This window comes from Heptranchias perlo, chromosome 7, assembly GCF_035084215.1.
Source record: "Heptranchias perlo isolate sHepPer1 chromosome 7, sHepPer1.hap1, whole genome shotgun sequence".
NCBI lineage: Eukaryota > Metazoa > Chordata > Chondrichthyes > Hexanchiformes > Hexanchidae > Heptranchias > Heptranchias perlo.
Window position 1 is genome coordinate 633406 of NC_090331.1, and position 18803 is coordinate 652208.

At 46.3% G+C, this 18803-nt stretch overlaps 1 protein-coding gene across 3 annotated transcripts in view; it reads right to left on the minus strand.

The window, feature by feature from the left end:
• The window catches only part of xrcc5 (X-ray repair complementing defective repair in Chinese hamster cells 5), a 487392-nt gene that overhangs the window by 376907 nt on the left and 91682 nt on the right, over positions 1-18803 (minus strand). For all 3 annotated transcript variants that reach the window (XM_067986924.1, XM_067986923.1, XM_067986925.1), the window contains exon 8: positions 9978-10116. In XM_067986924.1, the coding sequence (XP_067843025.1) occupies positions 9978-10116 (139 nt within the window). The remainder of the gene's footprint in view (positions 1-9977; positions 10117-18803) is intronic.

Consider the following 18803-nt stretch of genomic DNA (forward strand, 5'->3'; position numbering starts at 1 on the left):
TCCTGTCTGTCAACCAATTCTCAATCCATGCCAGTATGTTCCCCCCAATCCCATGTGCTTTAATTTTGCACACTAACCTCTTGTGTGGGACCCGATCAAAAGCCTTCTGAAAATCCAAATCCACCAGATCCACTGTTTTTCCCTATCGATTCTACTAGTTACATCCTCAAAACACTCCAGTAGATTTGTTAAGCATGATTTCCCTTTCATAAACCCATGCTGACTTTGTCCAATTCCGTTAATGCCCTCCAAGTGTTCTATTATCACATCTTTTATAATAGACTAGCATTCCCAATGGGGAATTCAGCCAACTGGTCTGTAATTCCTGGTTTTTTCTCTCCCTCCTTTTTTAAATAAGGGGTTACATTTGCCACCCTCCAATTTGTAGGGACTGTTCCAGAGTCTATCGAATTTCATTGCGCAATGAGAAGGGGTTAACTAATAATCTTGTTGTGTGAGGTCCTTTAGGGAAGAGTGACTCACCTCCGACTCCCGAAAGCCTTTCCACCATCTACAAGGCACAAGTCAGGAGTGTGATGGAATACTCTCCACTTGCCTGGATTAGTGCAGCTCCAACAACACTCAAGAAGCTCGACACCATCCAGGACAAAGCAGCCCGCTTGATTGGCACCCCATCCACCACCCTAAACATTCACTCCCTCCACCACCGATGCACAGTGGCTGCAGTAAGTAATATCCACAGGATGCACTGCAGCAACTCGCCAAGGGTACTTTGACAGCACCTCCCAAATCCCGACCTCTACCACCTGGAAGGACAAGGGCAGCAGGCACATGGGAACAACACCACCTGCACGTCCCCCTCCAAGTCACATACCATCCCAACTTGGAAATATATCGCCGTTCCTTCATTGTCACTGGGTCAAAATCTTGGAACTCCCTTCCTAAAAGCACTGTGGGAGAACCTTCACCACACGGACTGCAGCCGTTCAAGAAGACGGCTCACCACCACCTTCTCAAGGGCAATTAAGGATGGGCAATAAATGCTGGCCTTGCCAGCGACGCCCACATCCCATGAACAAATAAAGAAAGATAGAATTCTTCATTAAGATGGAATGTGAAGTAGTCCAATCTGAAACTAGGGTCTTAAATCTAAACAAGGTATGAGGAATGAGCTGGCTTTGATAGATTGGGAAGCTCCATTAAAAGGCATGATGGTGGATAGGCAATGGCTGACATTTAAGGAACGAACGCATGAATTGCAACAATTATACATTCCTTTCTGGCGCAAAAACACAAAAGGAAATGCGGCCCAACCTTGGCTAACAAAAGAAATTAATGATAGTATTAGATCCAAAGAGGAGCCATATAAAGTTGCCAGAAAAAGTAGCAAGCCTGAGAATTGGGAGCAGTTTAGAATTCAGCAAAAAAAGGACCAAGAGATTGTTTAAGAGGGGAAAAATAGAGCATGAGAGTAAACTTGCAAGGAACATAAAAGTGGACTGTAAAAGCTTTTACAAGTATGTAAAAAGAAAAAGATTAGTGAAGACAAATGTAGGTCCCTTACATTCAGAAATGGGAGAATTTATAATGGGGAACAAGGAAATGGCAGAGCAATTAAATAAATACTTTGGTTCTGTCTTCACAGAAGAGGACACAAATAACTTCCCAGAAATGCTCGGGAGCCAAGGGACTGGTGAGAAGAAGGAATTAAAGGAAATTAGTATTTGTAAAAAAAGAGTTCTGGAGGAATTAATGGGACTGAAAGCCGATTATTCCCCAGGATCTGATAATCATGTTTATTATTTATATGCCTGTAGAAGACGTATCTCAATTAAATCTCCCCTCAGCCTCCTCTGTTCCAAAGAAAACAACCCCAGCCTATCAAATCTCTCCTCATAGGTAAAATTCTCCAATCCTGGCAACATGCTCATAACTCTCCTCTGTACCCTCTCTAGTGCAATCACATCTTTCCTGTAATGTGGTGACCAGAGCTGTACACAGTACTCAAGCTGTGGCCTAACTAGTATTTTATACAGTTCTAGCATAACCTCCCTGCTCTTATATACTATGCCTTGGCTAATAAAGGAAAGTATTACATATGCCTTTTTAACCACCTTATCTACCTGTCTTGCTACCTTCAGGGATCTGTGGACATGCACTCCAAGGTCCCTCACTTCCTCTGCACCTCTCAGTATCCTCCCATTTATTGTGTATTCCCTTGCCTTGTTTGCCCTCCCCAAATGCATTACCTCACACTTGTCCAGATTGAATTCCATTTGCCACTTTTCAGCCCACTTGACCTGACTGCCTCCTGCAGTCTACAGCTTTCTTCCTCACCATCAACCACACGGTCAATTTTTGTATCATCTGCAAACTTCTTAATCATATGTTGTATTCTATGTGTTGCCTTGTTTTCTATATAGCACATGAGCGGCTGAAGGAGATGTTCACTTATTGATTTTCTTGTGGGTAAATACCCCACCTACAACAAACACGAAAAACTAGCATTGGTTCATGACCACAATGGTCGGCATTATGATGAAACAAATATGCCTGAGCAGCTCTGCTTCACTTGTCGTGCCCCCACAGCCCTTTCCCCCAGGCTGTTTCCCCCACAGCCCTTTCCCCCAGGCTGTTTCCCCCACAGCCCTTTCCCCCAGGCTGTTTCCCCCACAGCCCTTTCCCCCAGGCTGTTTCCCCCACAGCCCTTTCCCCCACAGCCCTTTCCCCCACAGCCCTTTCCCCCAGGCTGTTTCCCCCACAGCCCTTTCCCCCAGGCTGTTTCCCCCACAGCCCTTTCACCCAGGCTGTTTCCCCCACAGCCCTTTCCCCCAGGCTGTTTCCCCCACAGCCCTTTCACCCAGGCTGTTTCCCTGACATCTCTTGTCCCCAGGCTACTCTGCAACAGATAAAGAAAGAACATACATTGATGTGGCACTTTACACTACCTCAGGACATCCCAAAGCACTTTACAGCCAATTAAATACTTCTGAAGTGTAGTCACCATTGTAATTAGGGAAATGTGGCAGCTAATTTGCACACAGCAAGGTCCCACAAACAGCAATGAGATAATGACCACATAATCTACTTTAAGTGATGTTGGGGGCAGTGCGTCGGAGCGCCGGACTAAATAAAGAGCGAGGCCCGGGGAGTAGGCCTCAATCGGAGCGCCTGAGGTAAGGAGCGGACCTGTTCGGAGTCGGGGGCCGTGTGTCGGATCAGCGATAAAGAGTTCAGGGCTTCAAGGAGCGAGGTAAGACAATCAAAAGTGACGTCAGCACAAGGGGAGGAGCTGACTGGCTGCTAGCTAGTGAGGGTTTCTTTTACCGTCTTTTATTTAAGTCTTTAGTTTATTTCAGCTGCAGCTGCTGGAGGCACGAAGTCACAGCCAACAGGTAAGTGATTGGCTGGTGACTGGTAAGTAGTTTTTCTTTTACTTTCCTTTTTTTCTCTTGACATTGTAGTTGTTGTTAAGCTAACTTAAGGGTTAGGTCATGGCAGGAGATCTCAGACCCGTGTCATGTTCCTCTTGTAGGATGTGGGAATTCAGGGCTCCTTCCTGTGTCCCTGGTTCCTTCACCTGCGGGAAGTGTGTCCAGCTGCAGCTACTGTTTGACCGCTTGACGGCTCTGGAGCTGCGGATGGACTCACTTTGGAGCATCCGCGATGCTGAGGAAGTTGTGGAAAGCACGTTCAGTGAGTTGGTCACACCACAGATAAAAATTACTGAGGGAGATAGTGAATGAGTGACCAACAGACAGAGGAAGAGTAGGAAGGCAGTGCAGGGGTCCCCTGCGGTCATCTCCCTCCAAAACAGGTATACCGTTTTGGATACTGTTGGGGGAGATGGCTCACCAGGGGAAGGTGACAGTGGCCAGGTTCATGGCACTGTGGCTGGCTCTGCTGCACAGGAGGGCAGGAAAAAGAGTGGTGGAGCTATAGTGATAGGCGGCTCGATTGTAAGGGGAATAGACAGGCGTTTCTGCGGACGCAACCGAGACTCCAGGATGGTATGTTGCCTCCCTGGTGCAAGGGTCAAGGATGTCTCGGAGCGGCTGCAGGACATTCTGGAGGGGGAGGGTGAACAGCCAGTTGTCGTGGTGCATATAGGTACCAACGATATAGGTAAAAAACGGGATGAGATCCTACAAGCTGAATTTAGGGAGTTAGGAGTTAAACTAAAAAGTAGGACCTCAAAAGGTAGTAATCTCAGGATTGCTACCAGTGCCACGGGCAAGTCAGAGTAGGAATGACAGGATAGCTAGGATGAATACGTGGCTTGAGAGATGGTGCAAGAGGGAGGGATTCAAATTCCTGGGCCATTGGAACCGGTTCTGGGGGAGGTGGGACCAGTACAAATTGGACGGTCTGCATCTGGGCAGGACTGGAACCAATGTCCTAGGGGGAGTGTTTGCTAGTGCTGTTGGGGAGGGTTTAAACTAAAGTGGCAGGGGGATGGGAACCGATGCAGGAAGTCAGTGGGAAGTAAAGTGGTGACAGAAACAAAAGGCAGGAAGGGAGAGTGTACAAAACATGACCGGACAGATGGTCTGAGAAAGCAGGGCAAAGACCAAGGGAAGTCTAGATTAAACTGCATTTATTTCAATGCAAGAAATCTGATGGGCAAGGTAGATGAACTCGGGGCATGGATGGGTACATGGGACTGGGATGTTATAGCTATTACTGAAACATGGCTAAGGGAGGGGCAGGACTGGCAGCTCAATGTTCCAGGGTACAGATGCTATAGGAAAGATAGAGCAGGAGGTAAGAGAGGAGGGGGAGTTGCGTTCTTGATTAGGGAGAACATCACGGCAGTAGTGAGAGGGGATATATCCAAGGGGTCGCCCACTCAGTCTATATGGGTAGAACTGAAAAATAAGAAGGGAGAGATCACTTTGATCGGATTGTACTACAGACCCCCAAATAGTCAACGGGAAATTGAGGAGCAAATATGTAAGGAGATTACAGACAGCTGCAAGAAAAATAGGGTGGTAATAGTAGGGGACTTTAACTTTCCCAACATTGACTGGGACAGCCATAGCATTAGGGGCTTGGATGGAGAGAAATTTGTTGAGTGTATTCAGGAGGAATTTCTCATTCAGTATGTGGATGGCCCGACTAGAGAGGGGGCAAAACTTGACCTCCTCTTGGGAAATAAGGAAGGGCAGGTGACAGGAGTGTTAGTGAGGGATCACTTTGGGACCAGTGATCATAATTCCATTAGTTTTAAGATAGCTATGGAGAATGATAGGTCTGGCCCAAAAGTTAAAATTCTAAATTGGGGAAAGGCCAATTTTGATGGTATTAGACAGGAACTTTCAGGAGTTGATTGGGAGAGTCTGTTGGCAGGCAAAGGGACGTCTGGTAAGTGGGAGGCTTTCAAAAGTGTGTTAACCAGGGTTCAGGGTAAGCACATTCCTTATAAAGCGAAGCGCAAGGCTGGTAGAAGTAGGGAACCTTGGATGACTCGGGAGATTGAGGCCCTAGTCAAAAAGAAGAAGGAGGCATATGACATGCATAGACAGCTGGGATCAAGTGGATCCCTTGAAGAGTATAGAGATTGCCAGAGTAGAGTTAAGAGAGAAATCAGGAGGGCAAAAAGGGGACATGAGATTGCTTTGGCAGATAAGGCAAAGGGGAATCCAAAGAGCTTCTACAAATACATAAAGGGCAAAAGAGTAACTAGGGAGAGAGTAGGGCCTCTTAAGGATCAACAAGGTCATCTATGTGCGGAACCACAAGAGATGGGTGAGATCCTGAATGAATATTTCACATCGGTATTTACGGTTGAGAAAGGCATGGATGTTAGGGAACTTGGGGAAATAAATAGTGATGTCTTGAGGAGTGTACATATTACAGAGAGGGAGGTGCTGGAAGTCTTAACGCGCATCAAGGTAGATAAATCTCCGGGACCTGATGAAATGTATCCCAGGACGTTATGGGAGGTTAGGGAGGAAATTGCGAGTCTCCAGCAGAGATATTTGAATCATCGACAGCTACAGGTGAGGTGCCTGAAGATTGGAGGGTAGCAAATGTTGTGCCTTTGTTGAAGAAGGGCAGCAGGGGAAAGCCTGGGAACTACAGACCGGTGAGCCTGACATCTGTAGTGGGTAAGTTGTTAGAGGGTATTCTGAGAGACAGGATCTACAGGCATTTGGAGAGGCAGGGACTGATTAGGAACAGTCAGCATGGTTTTGTGAGAGGAAAATCATTTCTCAGGAATTTGATTGAGTTTTTTGAAGGGGTAACCAAGAAGATAGATGAGGGCTGTGCAGTAGACGTGGTCTACATGGACTTCAGCAAAGCCTATGACAAGGTACCGCATGGTAGGTTGTTAATAAGGTTAAATCTCATGGGATCCAAGGTGAGGTAGCCAATTGGATACAAAATTGGCTTGACGACAGAAGACAGAGGGTGGTTGTCGAGGGTTGATTTTCAAACTGGAGGCCTGTGACCAACGGTGTGCCTCAGGGATCGGTGCTGGGTCCGCTGTTATTTGTTATTTATATTAATGATTTGGATGAGAATTTAGGAGGCATGGTTAGTAAGTTTGCAGATGACACCAAGATTGGTGGCATTGTGGACAGTGAAGAAGATTATCTAGGATTGCAACGGGATCTTGATAAATTGGGCCAGTGGGCCGATGAATGGCAAATGGAGTTTAATTTAGATAAATGTGAGGTGATGCATTTTGGTAGATCGAATCGGGCCAGGACCTACTCTGTTTATGGTAGGGCGTTGGGGAGAGTTATAGAACAAAGAGATCTAGGAGTACAGGTTCATAGCTCCTTGAAAGTGGAGTCACAGGTGGATAGGGTGGTGAAGAAGGCATTCAGCATGCTTGGTTTCATTGGTCAGAACATTGAATACAGGAGTTGGGATGTCTTGTTGAAGTTGTACAAGACATTAGTAAGGCCACACTTGGAATACTGTGTACAGTTCTGTAGAAAGGATATTATTAAACTAGAAAGAGTGCAGAAAAGATTTACTAGGATGCTACCGGGACTTGATGGTTTGACTTATGGGGAGAGGTTGGATAGACTGAGACTTTTTTCCCTGGAGAGTAGGAGGTTGAGGGGTGATCTTATACAAGTCTATAAAATAATGAGGGGCATAGATAAGGTAGATAGTCAAAATCTTTTCCCAAAGGCAGGGGAGTCTATAACGAGGGGGCATAGATTTAAGGTGAGAGGGGAGAGATACAAAAGGGTCCAGAGGGGCAATTTTTTCACTCAAAGGGTGGCGAGTGTCTGGAACGAGCTGCCAGAGGCAGTAGTGGAGGCGGGTACAATTTTGTCTTTTAAAAAGCATTTGGACAGTTACATGGGTAAGATGGGTATAGAGGGATATGGGCCAAGTGCAGGCAATTGGGACTAGCTTAGTGGTATAAACTGGGCGACATGGACATGGTGGGGCAAAGGGCCTGTTTCCATGTTGTAAACTTCTATGATTCTATGGTTTGGGGATAAATATTCCAATATAAATGTTCTCCTCACAACACCAGGGAGAACTCCACTGCTCTTCGTTGAATAGCACCATGGGATCTTTTACATCCACCTGAGCAGGCAGACATTACATCACTCAGTACTGCACTGAAGTATCAGCCAGGGTTATGTGCTTAAGGGCAGCATTTTAGCACCAGCTATCGGGTGCGTTCCTGGCGGGGTGGGGGGGCCCCGAAAATCGGGAAATCCCGGAGCGGGACCAGAGCCCGCCTCGAACCTGCGCACTTCCGGGTTCCCCGCTGATGCACTGGCGTGCGCGCGCAGCCCCCGCTGGTGGGAATCCCGCAGGCAATTAAAGCCAGCGGGATACCACTTGAAGCTATTTATTTGGCTTGTTCAGGTCATTAACTGACCTGATTAAGGGATTATGTGAGGAGGGGTGGGATTTTAGAGCAAACTGGGACTGTTTCCCACACTGGGGGGAGCACTCCCAGTTCAAATGGACCTGTTGCAGCTGTCAGCCTGTGGCAGCTGCAAAGGTCCATTTGACAGGTGTCGGGGGGGGGGGGGGCGGTGGTGGGGGGGGCGGGGGGAAAGAGACCCTCACCCATTGCAGGAGGCCACTCTGTCACTTGGGACAAAAAGTTTGGCCTCCACCACCACCCTCCTGACAATCAAAGTCACCAACTTGCACACTTACCCCGGGGTCCAGAGACATGTACCTACCTTGCGGACCCCCTCAGATGTACATCTTCCGGATGGGGGCCGCCGTAGCTGCAGTCATGACCTCCTCGGAGGGCGAACAGCATCACCAGCCTCGCCATCCACGCCGTCCACCTCTGACACGTGGAGCTCCACAACAGAGTGCTGTCACACGTCCACCTGTACAGCAGGAGGGAGGGCTACCGCAGAGAGAGATGCGTCGCAGAGGGCACTACCCTCGCCACAGGGTCCACAGACCGAGGCTCAGCTTCCTGGACCTCTCTGAGCAGCAGTGCACACGGAGGCTCAGAGTCACCCGACATGTAGCCGTGGACATCTGCAGCCTCCTTCATGCCAAGCTGCTCCTGGCTGGCCCGAGCACCATCTTCTTACCTGTCGCTGTCAAAGTCACCACTGCCCTCAACAACCTCTCCTCCGCATCTTTCCAGGGTGCAACCGGGGACATCACCGACGTCTCTCAGCCGTCTGCACAAAAGTGCCCTGCAAATACACCTGCACCCACTCTGCAGTGACACAATGGGTGGCATCAGTTGTGGGTCTTCATAGTGATTCTCAGGAAAGGGCATTATTGCACAGACCAGACAAGATTCGCGAAGACATGGCAGTAGTGGTGCCAATATAATATGTAATGTGCGTTGGTCAGAAATTCAATATAAGTAACAACCATGACAAACCCTCAAACACCCTTGTGCATCCCCTTCATGCTCACGACACGTTTGCCTTACGCTGCCTACTGCACATATGTGATGCATGCCCTGTGGCTGCAGCACAGGTAGTGGCAGGTTGAGTGAGGCTGGCCGTGAAAGAGATGCACGAGAGGGTGAGTATGAGATAGAGCCATGAGATTGTATGAGGATTGGGTTGAGTGGTAGTGGCGGGATGAGTACTGGCGAGGTGGGTAGGTGCAGGTAAGATGAGGATGAGGTTTGAGTGGGTATGAGGGTTGATGTGACAGAGTAGTGTTGGCAGTGCAGAAGGAGATGTGGGGTGGGGGCGGTGATGTGGCAGACGGAGTGTAGGGGAAAGAGTAAGTGTACTCACTTTGGCTGACCTACTGAGGTCATTGGAGCGCCTCCTGCACTGTATGCAGGTGGGCGATATGTTGGTGGTGCTGCTGACCTCCTCTGCCACCTCGAGCCAGGCCTTCCTGGTGGCAGAGGCAGGCCGCTTCCTCCTGCCCGCCAGGGGGAAGATCCCTGTCCTCCCCCTCACCCAGTGTATTGATACCTGGAGTGAGGCATCATTAAACTGGGAGCAGCCTTCCCCCTGGGCTGCTCCATGCTGTGATTTTTTCTGTTTGTTGCAGCCATCTGTCAGTGGAGGACTGCCCCTTTAAATAGAGCTCCTCCAGCTGACAAATCTTACTGCGCATGCGCAGCCCGCCCGACGCGCAGATCAGCAGTGGGGAACCCGGAGGAGCAGGTAAGTGGCTCCAATTATGCTACGATCGTGCGGGGAGCTGACTGATAGCCCTCCCGCCGAGAACCCGCAGCCCTGCTAACATCAGGCCCTAAGTCTCTGGAATGGGACTTGAAACCAAGATCTTCTGACTCAGGGGCGAGAGTGCTGCTACTGAGACAAGGCTAACATGTACCTGCATTGCAATCTCCCACATCTCTCAGCCCCATGAGTCCTCTCTCACACAAACTCCTTACCCCAATCCACTCTCACTCCCCTTGCCTTGCAGGGTCCTCTCATCTCAAAACAAAACTGGTGGATGCCCAGGAACAAGTTACCAGTGTCTTCTAGGCTGCAGATTATGTGCAGTTCAGAAAAGGGATAAACAAGCCTGGATAAGGATGTGAACAAATGAGCATCAAATGGCGGTATGGACAGGACAGCCAGTACCTTGTATAGTCTCCTCCTTTGTAACTTCAGTCTCATTGTCATCATTTAAGCAGTAAACCATCTCCCTCCTCACATCCTCCTTCCGCAGAGTCTTGGCATCAACAGACATCCAGCTCTTCTTGGCTTTCTCCTCGGTCATCTGTTTGAAGATTTTTAAATCTGAAGTTTTGATCGTGATAATTTTTTTTTAAAAAGGAAAATATTTCTACTCGGGATGGATATTGGGAACACAGTAAGATATTGTCACACAGAGTATAGTTCGGGATCACTTGGTCCACCGATAGAAATGTTACTTTAACCTCGCTCTCCAATTCAAACAGTCCCTCAGCTGATGGTAAATGGTCTGTCATTGAAAGTTTAGTGATGATGGGAAAGTATTAAATTGCCAAATGGCAGCATAACTCATTTGCTCACCTGTTAAATGGCCTTGCTGTGTCCTTTTATACTATTGCTAAAACAGTCGATATCACACCACTGGCTTAGGACTGGTGAGATACACAACAATAATTCAATACAAGTAGTATCAGACGTGTACTCCATTTGTGCTTTGCATTTGTTGGGGGGGGGGGGGGGGGAGGTGGGGAGAGGGGAAGAGAGAGATGTGCTCCTGATCCAACAGCTGAATTATTTTTCCACATAAGACTCACACCATATGAATTCATTGATAGGTTTGAACAAAAACCAGCACCTTCCCCAAAAATGGGAAGGGGAAAATCACATCACATCCACCATCATACCAATTAACACAATTTCCTTTCTTCCATCCTCCCAGTTCTATTTTTATTCAACATATAAACCAAGAATTTTTACGAACAGCAAAAGGCCAAAGAAGAAATATTAGAAAGGATAGTATTAAACTAGAAAGAGTGCAGAAAAGATTTACTAGGATGCTGCCAGGACTTGATGGTTTGACTTATAGGGAGAGGTTGGATAGACTGGGACTTTTTTCCCTGGAGAGTAGGAGGTTTAGGGGTGATCTTATAGAAGTCTATAAAATAATGAGGGGCATAGATAAGGTAGATAGTCAAAATCTTTTCCCAAAGGTAGGGGAGTCTATAACGAGGGGGCATAGATTTAAGGTGAGAGGGGAGAGATACAAAAGGGTCCAGAGGGGCAATTTTTTCACTCAAAGGGTGGTGAGTGTCTGGAACGAGCTGCCAGAGGCAGTAGTAGAGGCGGGTACAATTTTGTCTTTTAAAAAGCATTTGGACAGTTACATGGGTAAGATGGGTATAGAGGGATATGGGCCAAGTGCAGGCAATTGGGACTAGCTTAGTGGTATAAACTGGGCGACATGGACATGTTGGGCCGAAGGGCCTGTTTCCATGTTGTAAACTTCTATGATTCTATGACTCTTAACCTCCTTTCATTGTCATGACCTGTTGAATGGAATATTTAAGAGACAAAATGTAGGAGGGAAATCCTAGTGCTCCAGTCTCTCCAAGTAGGAGGGAAATCCTCGTGCCCTAATCTCTCCCAGCAGAAGGCCTCGTGTCCTAGTCTCTCCCAGTAGGAGGGAAAGCTTCATGCCACAGTCTCTCCCAGTAGGAGGGAAGCTCTCGTGCCCCAATCTCTCCCAGCAGGAGGAAGCCCTCGTGTCCCAGTAGGAGGGAAATCCTCATGCCCCAGTCTTTCCCAGTAGGAGGGAAATCCTCGTGCCCCAGTCTCTCCCAGTAGGAGGGAAGCTCTCGTGCCCCAGTCTCTCCCAGTAGGAATGAAATCCTCGTGCCCCAGCCTCTCCCAGTAGGAAGGAAGCTCTCGTGCCCCAGTCACTCCCACAGGGATCAGTGCTGGGCCCACTGTTCACAATTTACATTAATGATTTGCACTCAGGAATCAGAAGTACAAGTTCAAAATTTGAAGACAACACCAAATTGGGTGGTGCAGTTAATACAAAGGAAGAATGCGACAAAATACAAGAAAACATTAATAAGCTTGCAGCATGGGCATGTAATTAGCAAATTAATTTCCAGTAGCAGAAGGGTCAGTAACCAGAGGACACAGATGTAAGGTAATTGGCAAAAGAACAAGAGGCGACATGGGGAAAAAAATGTTTACACGTTGAGTTCTTATGATCTGGAATGCACTGCCTGAAAGGGTGGTGGAAGCAGATTCAATAATAACTTTGAATAGAGAATTGGATAAATGCTTGAAGGGGAAAAATTTGCAGAGCTATGGGGAAAGAGCAGGTGAATGGGACTAATTGGATAGCTCTTTCAAAGAGCCGGCACTGGCACGGTGGGCCAAATGGCCTCCTTCTGTGCTGTATGATTCTACGATAAGTGTGAGGTGGTGCATTTTGGTAGGAAGAATAAGGAGACAACATACTCCTCAGAAAATAAGAGTCTAAATGGGGTAGAGGAGCAAAGGGATCTGGGGGCATATATTCACAAATCACTAAAAGTAGCGACACAGGTTTCATAAGGCCATAAAAAAGCAAACCAGGAAGTGAGGTTCATTTCTAGAGGGATAGAATTGAAAAGCAGAGAAGTTATGTTAAACTTGTATAGAACCTTGGAATCACCACAAGTATTGTGAACACTTCTGGTCTCCACATTATAAAAAGGATACAGAGGCACTGGAGAAGGAGCAAAAACGATTCACAAGGATGATACCAAAACTGAGAGGATATACTCATCCGGAAAGGCTGAACAGGCTGGGGCTCTTTCCTCTAGAAAAGGGAAGGTTGAGGGGTGACCTGATAGAGGTCTTTAAGATAATGAAAGGGTTTGATAGGGTAGATGTAGAGAAGATGTTTCCACTTCTGGGGAAGATCAGAACTAGAAGTTCTAAACATAAAATAGTCACCAATAAATCCAATAGGGGATTCAGGAGAAACTTCTTTACCCAGAGAGTGGTGAGAATGTGGAACTTGCTACCACAAGGAGCAGTTGAGGCAAATAGCATAGATGCATTTAAGGGGAAGCTAGATAAGCACGAAGGAGAAAGGAATAGAACAGTTGTGCCGAATGGCCTGTTTCTGTGCTGTAGACTCGTTGTAACTCCCAGTAGATGGAAGCCCCCACCCCAATCTCTCCCAGTAGGAGGCACTCACTCGCCGCAATCAAAGAAAATCACAGAAGGAGGCCATTCAGCCCATTGTGTCCGCGCCGGCTGAGAAATGAGCCTCCCAGCCTAATCCCTCTTTCCCGCATTTGGTCCGTAGCCCTGTAGGTCACGGCTTTTCAGGTGCACATCCAGGTATTTTTAAAAATGAGTTGAGGGTTTCTGCCTCTACCACCCTCTCAGACAAAGAGCTCCAGACCCCCACCACCCTCTGGGGGGAAAATTTTTTTCCTCATTTCCACTCTAATCCTTCAACTAATCAGTCTCTCCCAGTAGGAGGGAAGCCCTCGCCTCAGTCTCCCATTGGAGGGAAGCCCTCGCCCCAGTCTCTCCCAATTCCGTGCCCATCTTTCCTGCATCTCCATGCTTGAATCCAATCAGGTTTCCACCCCTGCCACAGTACTGAAAGAACCCTCACCAAAGTCACAAATGGAATCCTAAGTGACGGTGACTGTGGTAAACTATCCCTCCTCATCCTTCTCAATCTCTCTGCAGCCTTTGACACGCTGACCATACCATCCTCCGCCAATGCCTCTCCTCCGTCTACCAGATGGGTGGGACTGAGTTCGCCTGGTTCCATTCTTATCTAGCAGAAAAGTGGCAAAGGGAGTTCAATCCTGAGAAATGTGAGATAATGCATTTGGGGAGAGCAAACGAGGCAAGGGAATACACAATAAATGGGAGGATACCGAGAGGTGTAGAGAAAGTGAGGGACCTTGGAGTGCATGTCCACAGATCCCTGAAGGTAGCAGGACAGGTAGATAAGGTGGTTAAGAAGGCATATGGGATACTTTCCTTTATTAGCCGAGCCATAGCATATAAAAGCAGGGATGTTATGCTGGAACTGTATAAAACACTAGTTAGGCCACAGCTTGAGTACTGCGCACAGTTCTGGTCACCACATTACAGGAAGGATGTAATTGCACTAGAGAGGATGCAGAGGAGATTTACGAGGATGTTGCCTGGACTGGAGAATTTTAGCTATGATGATAGATTGGATGGGTTGGGGTTGTTTTCCTTGGAACAGAGGAGGCTGAGGGGTGATTTGATTGAGGTGTACAAAATTCTGAGGGGCCTGGATAGAAAGGACCTATTTCCCTTAGCGGAGGGGTCAATAATCAGGGGGCATGGATTTAAAGTGATTGGTAGAAGGATTAGAGCAGAAATGAGGACAAATATTTACACCCAGAGGGTGGTGGGGGTCTGGAACTCTGCCTGAGAGTGTGGTAGAGGCAAAAACCCTCAACTCATTTGAAAAATACCTGCATGTGCATCTAAAGAGCCGTGACCTGCAGGGCTATGGACCAAATGCAGGAAAGTGGGATTAGGCTGGGTGCCTCGTTTCTCAGTCGGCGCGGACACAATGGGCCGAATGGCCTCCATCTGTGCCGTAAATTTTCTATGATTCCATGGTTCTACTCGGTCTATCTCTTTCTCCCTTTTTAAAGGAGGGACAGGGTTAATTAGTAATCTTATATTTAAGGATCCGCTGAGGCAGAGTAATCATAATATGTTAACTACATCACTCTCAGAATTTCATATTGAGTTTAAGTCCAAAACGAAGGTTTAAAATTTAAACAGAGCCAATTACATAGATTTGAGTGGCTATTTTACTACGTTAGATTAGGAAATTAGATTAAATGATATGATGGTGGATACCAATGGCGAACATTTAAGAAATAATTCGTAATTCTCATCAGTTGTTTAAAAAGGTAGAAAAGGATAGACCGAGTAATTACAGGCCAGTCAGCCTTACCTCGGTGCTGGGCAAATTATTGGAAACAATTCTGAGGGACAGTATTAATAGTCATTTAGAAAGGAATGGATTAATCAAGGACAGTCAGCATGGATTTGTTAAGGGAAGGTCATGTCTGACTAACTTGACTGAATTTTATGGGGAGGTAACAACGAGGGTCGAAAAGGGTAGTGCATTTGATGTAGACTACATCAATTTTAGCAAGAATTTTGACAAGGTCCCATATGGCAGACTGCTCAGAAAAGTAAAAGCCCGTTGGATCCAAGGGAAAGTGAAACGTTTGATCCAAAATTGGCTCAGTGGCAGGAAGCAAAGGGTAATGCTTGACAGGTGTTTGTGTGACTGTAAGGCTGTTTCCAGTGAGGTTCCACAGGGTTCAGTACTAGGTCCCTTGCATTATGTGGTATATATAAATGATTTAGACCTCAATGTAAGGGGCACGATTAAGAAGTTTGCAGATGATAGAAAAATTGGCCATGTGGTCGATAATGAGGAGGAAAGCTGTAGACTGCAGGGAAGATATTAATGGACTGATCAGGTGGGCAGAAAAGTGGCAAATGGAATTCAATCCGGAGAAGTGTGAGGTAATGCATTTGGGGAGGGCAAACAATGCAAGGGAGTACACAATAAATGGGAGGACACTGAGAGGTGTACAGAAACAGAGGGACCTTGGAGTGCATGTCCACAGATCCCTGAAGGTAGCAGGACAGGTAGATAAGGTGGTTAAGAAGGCATACAGGATACTTTTCTTTATTAGCTGAGACATAGAATATAAGAGCAGGAAGGTTATACTAAAACTGTATAAAACACTATGATGTGGAGATGCCGGTGATGGACTGGGGTTAACAATTGTAAACAATTTTACAACACCAAGTTATAGTCCAACGATTTTATTTTTAATCCCACAAGCTTTCGGGGGCTTTCCCCTTCCTCAGGCGGTGTGGAAGGGGAAAGCCCCCGAAAGCTTGTGGGATTAAAAATAAAATCGTTGGACTATAACTTGGTGTTGTAAAATTGTTTACAATTATAAAACACTAGTTAGGCCACAGCTTGAGTACTGCGTACAGTTCTGGTCACCACATTATAGGAAAGATGTGATTGCACTAGAGAGGGTACAGAGGAGATTTACAAGGATGTTGCCAGGACTGGAGAATTTTACCCATGAGGAAAGATTGGATAGGCTGGGGTTGTTTTCCTTGGAACAGGAGGCGGCAGAGGGGTGATTTAATTAAGGTGTATAAAATTATGAGGGACCTGTATGGAGTGGATAGGGAGGACCGAGTCCCCTTAGCAGAGTGGTCAGTGACCAGTGGGCATAGATTTAAAGTAATTGGTAGAAGGATTGGAGGGGAGTGGAGGAAAAATGTTTTCAACCAGAGTGTGGTGGGGGTATGGAACTCACTGCCTGAAAGGGTGGTAGAGGGAGAGACCCTCAACTCATTTTAAAAGTACTTGGATCCGTAACCTACAGGATGATGGACCAAGTGCTGGAAAGTGGGATTAAGCGAGATAGCTCTTTTTCGGCCAACAGGCATGATGGGCCGAATGGCCTCCTTCTGTGCAGTCATTTTCTTTGATTCTAGGAATATACATTCCCTTGAGGAATAAAAACTCCATGGGAAAAATAATCCAACCGTTGCTAACTAGAGGAGTTAAGGATAGTATGAGATTAGAAGAGGCTTACAACATTGCCAAAAAGTGCAGTAAGCCTGAGCATTGGGAGGGTTTTTAGAAACCAGCAAAGGATGACCAAGAAATTGATAGAGAGTGAGAAAACAGAATATGAGAGTAAACGAGCAAGAAATATAAAAACAGATTGTACGAGCTTCAACAAGTATGTAAAAAGGAAGAGATTAGCCAAAGTAAACATAGGTTCCTTAGAGACAAAGACAGGAGAAATTATAATTAGATAATTATAGTAGGACTTGGCAGAGTCAACATGGATTTATGAGAGGGAAATCATGTTTGACAAAACTATCGGAGTTCTTAGAGGATTTAACTAGTAGAATAGATAAGGGGGAACACCAGTGGATGTGGTGTATTTGGATTTTCAGAAGGCTTTTGCTAAGGTCCCACACAGGAGGTTGGTGAACAAAGTTGGTGAACAACATGGAATTGGGGGTAATATACTGGCATGGATTGAGAATGGGTTAACAGACAGAAAACAGAGAATAGGGATAAACGGGTCTTTTTCAGGATGGCAGACTGTGACTAGTGGGGTACCCCAGGGATCGGTGCTTAGGCCCCAGCTATTCACAATCGATATCAATGATTTGGATGAGGGGCCCAAATGTAATATTTCCAAGTTTGATGATGACACAAAACTAGGTGGGAATGTGAGTTGTGAGGAAGATGCAAAGAGGCTTCAAGGGGATATAGACAGGCTAAGTGAGGGGGCAAGAACATGCCAGATGGAATATAATGTGGAAAAATGTGAAGTTATCCACTTTGATAGGAAAAACAGAAATGCAGAGTATTTTTTAAAATGGTGAGAGATTGGGAAATGTTGATGTTCAAAGGGACCTGGGTGTCCTTGTTCATGAGTCACCGAAAGCTAACAAGCAGGTGCAGCAAGCAATTAGGAAGGCAAATGATATGTTGGCCATTATTACAAGAGGATTTTGAGTAAAGATGTCTTACTGCAATTATATAGGGCCTTGGTGAGACTGCACCTGGAGTATAGAAACATAGAAGGTTACAACAAGGAAGGAGGACATTCAGCCCATCGAGTCCACGCCGGCTCTATGCATGAGCAATCCAGCTGATCCCACTGCTCCGCCCTATCCCCGTAGTCCTGCACATTTTATTGTTTCAAGTACTTATCCAGTTCCCTTTTGAAAGGTCACACTGCAGGTAAAGATTTTGCAACCAGAATGGAAATGGATAACCGCCAGGCAGAGTAAAAGGACTAGGCAGGTCGAGCAGAAGTCCCCTGGGGCCATCTCCCACTCAAACAGATATTCCACTTTGGATATTGTTGGGGGGAGATGGCTTATCAGGGGAATGCAGCAACAGCCAAGACCATGGCACTATGAGCGACTCAGCTGCACAGGAGGGGACGAAAAAGAATAGGAGAGCATAGTGATAAGGGAGCCCATTGTAAGGGGAACTGTCCCTCTAGATTGGAAAATTGCACATGTCATTCCGCTTTTTAAGAGAGGAGTGAGAATTATAGGGAATAATAGACCAGTTAGCCTAACATCTGTTGTGGGGAAAATGCTGGAGTCTATAATTAAGGATCGGGTGACTGAACACCTCGAGAATTTTCAGTTAATCAGAGAGAGCCAGCATGGATTTGTGAAAAGTAGGTCGTGCCTGACAAACCTGATTGAATTTTTTGAAGAGGTGACTAAAGTATTGGACAGGGGAATGTCAATGGATGTTATTTATATGGACTTCCAGAAGGCATTTGATAAGGTCCCACATAAGAGACTGTTAGCTAAGATAGAAGCCCATGGAATCAAGGGAAACATACGGACTTGGTTAGGAAGTTGGCTGACCGAAAGGCGACAGCGAGTAGGGATAATGGGAAGGTACTCACATTGGCAGGATGTGACTAGTGGAGTCCCGCAGGGATCTGTCTTGGGGCCTCAATTATTCACAATATTTATTAACGAATTAGATGAAGGCATAAAATGCCTCAAATCTAAGTTTGCCGATGACACAGATTGGTGGCATTGTAAGCAGTGTAGATGAAAACATAAAATTACAAAGGGATATTTATAGATTAGGTGATTGAATTCCATTTGCCACAGTGAGGTCATCCACTTTGGATCAAAAAAGGATAGAACAGGACACTTTCTAAATGGTAAAAAGTTAAAAACAGTGGATATCCAAGGGGACCTAGGGGTTCAGGTACATAGATCATTGAAGTGTCATGAACAGGTGCAAAAAATAATCAGGAGGCTAATGGAATGCTGGCCTTTATATCTGGAGGACTAGAGTACAAAGGGGCAGAAGTTATGCTGCAGTTATACAAAACCCTGGTTAGACCACACCTGGGG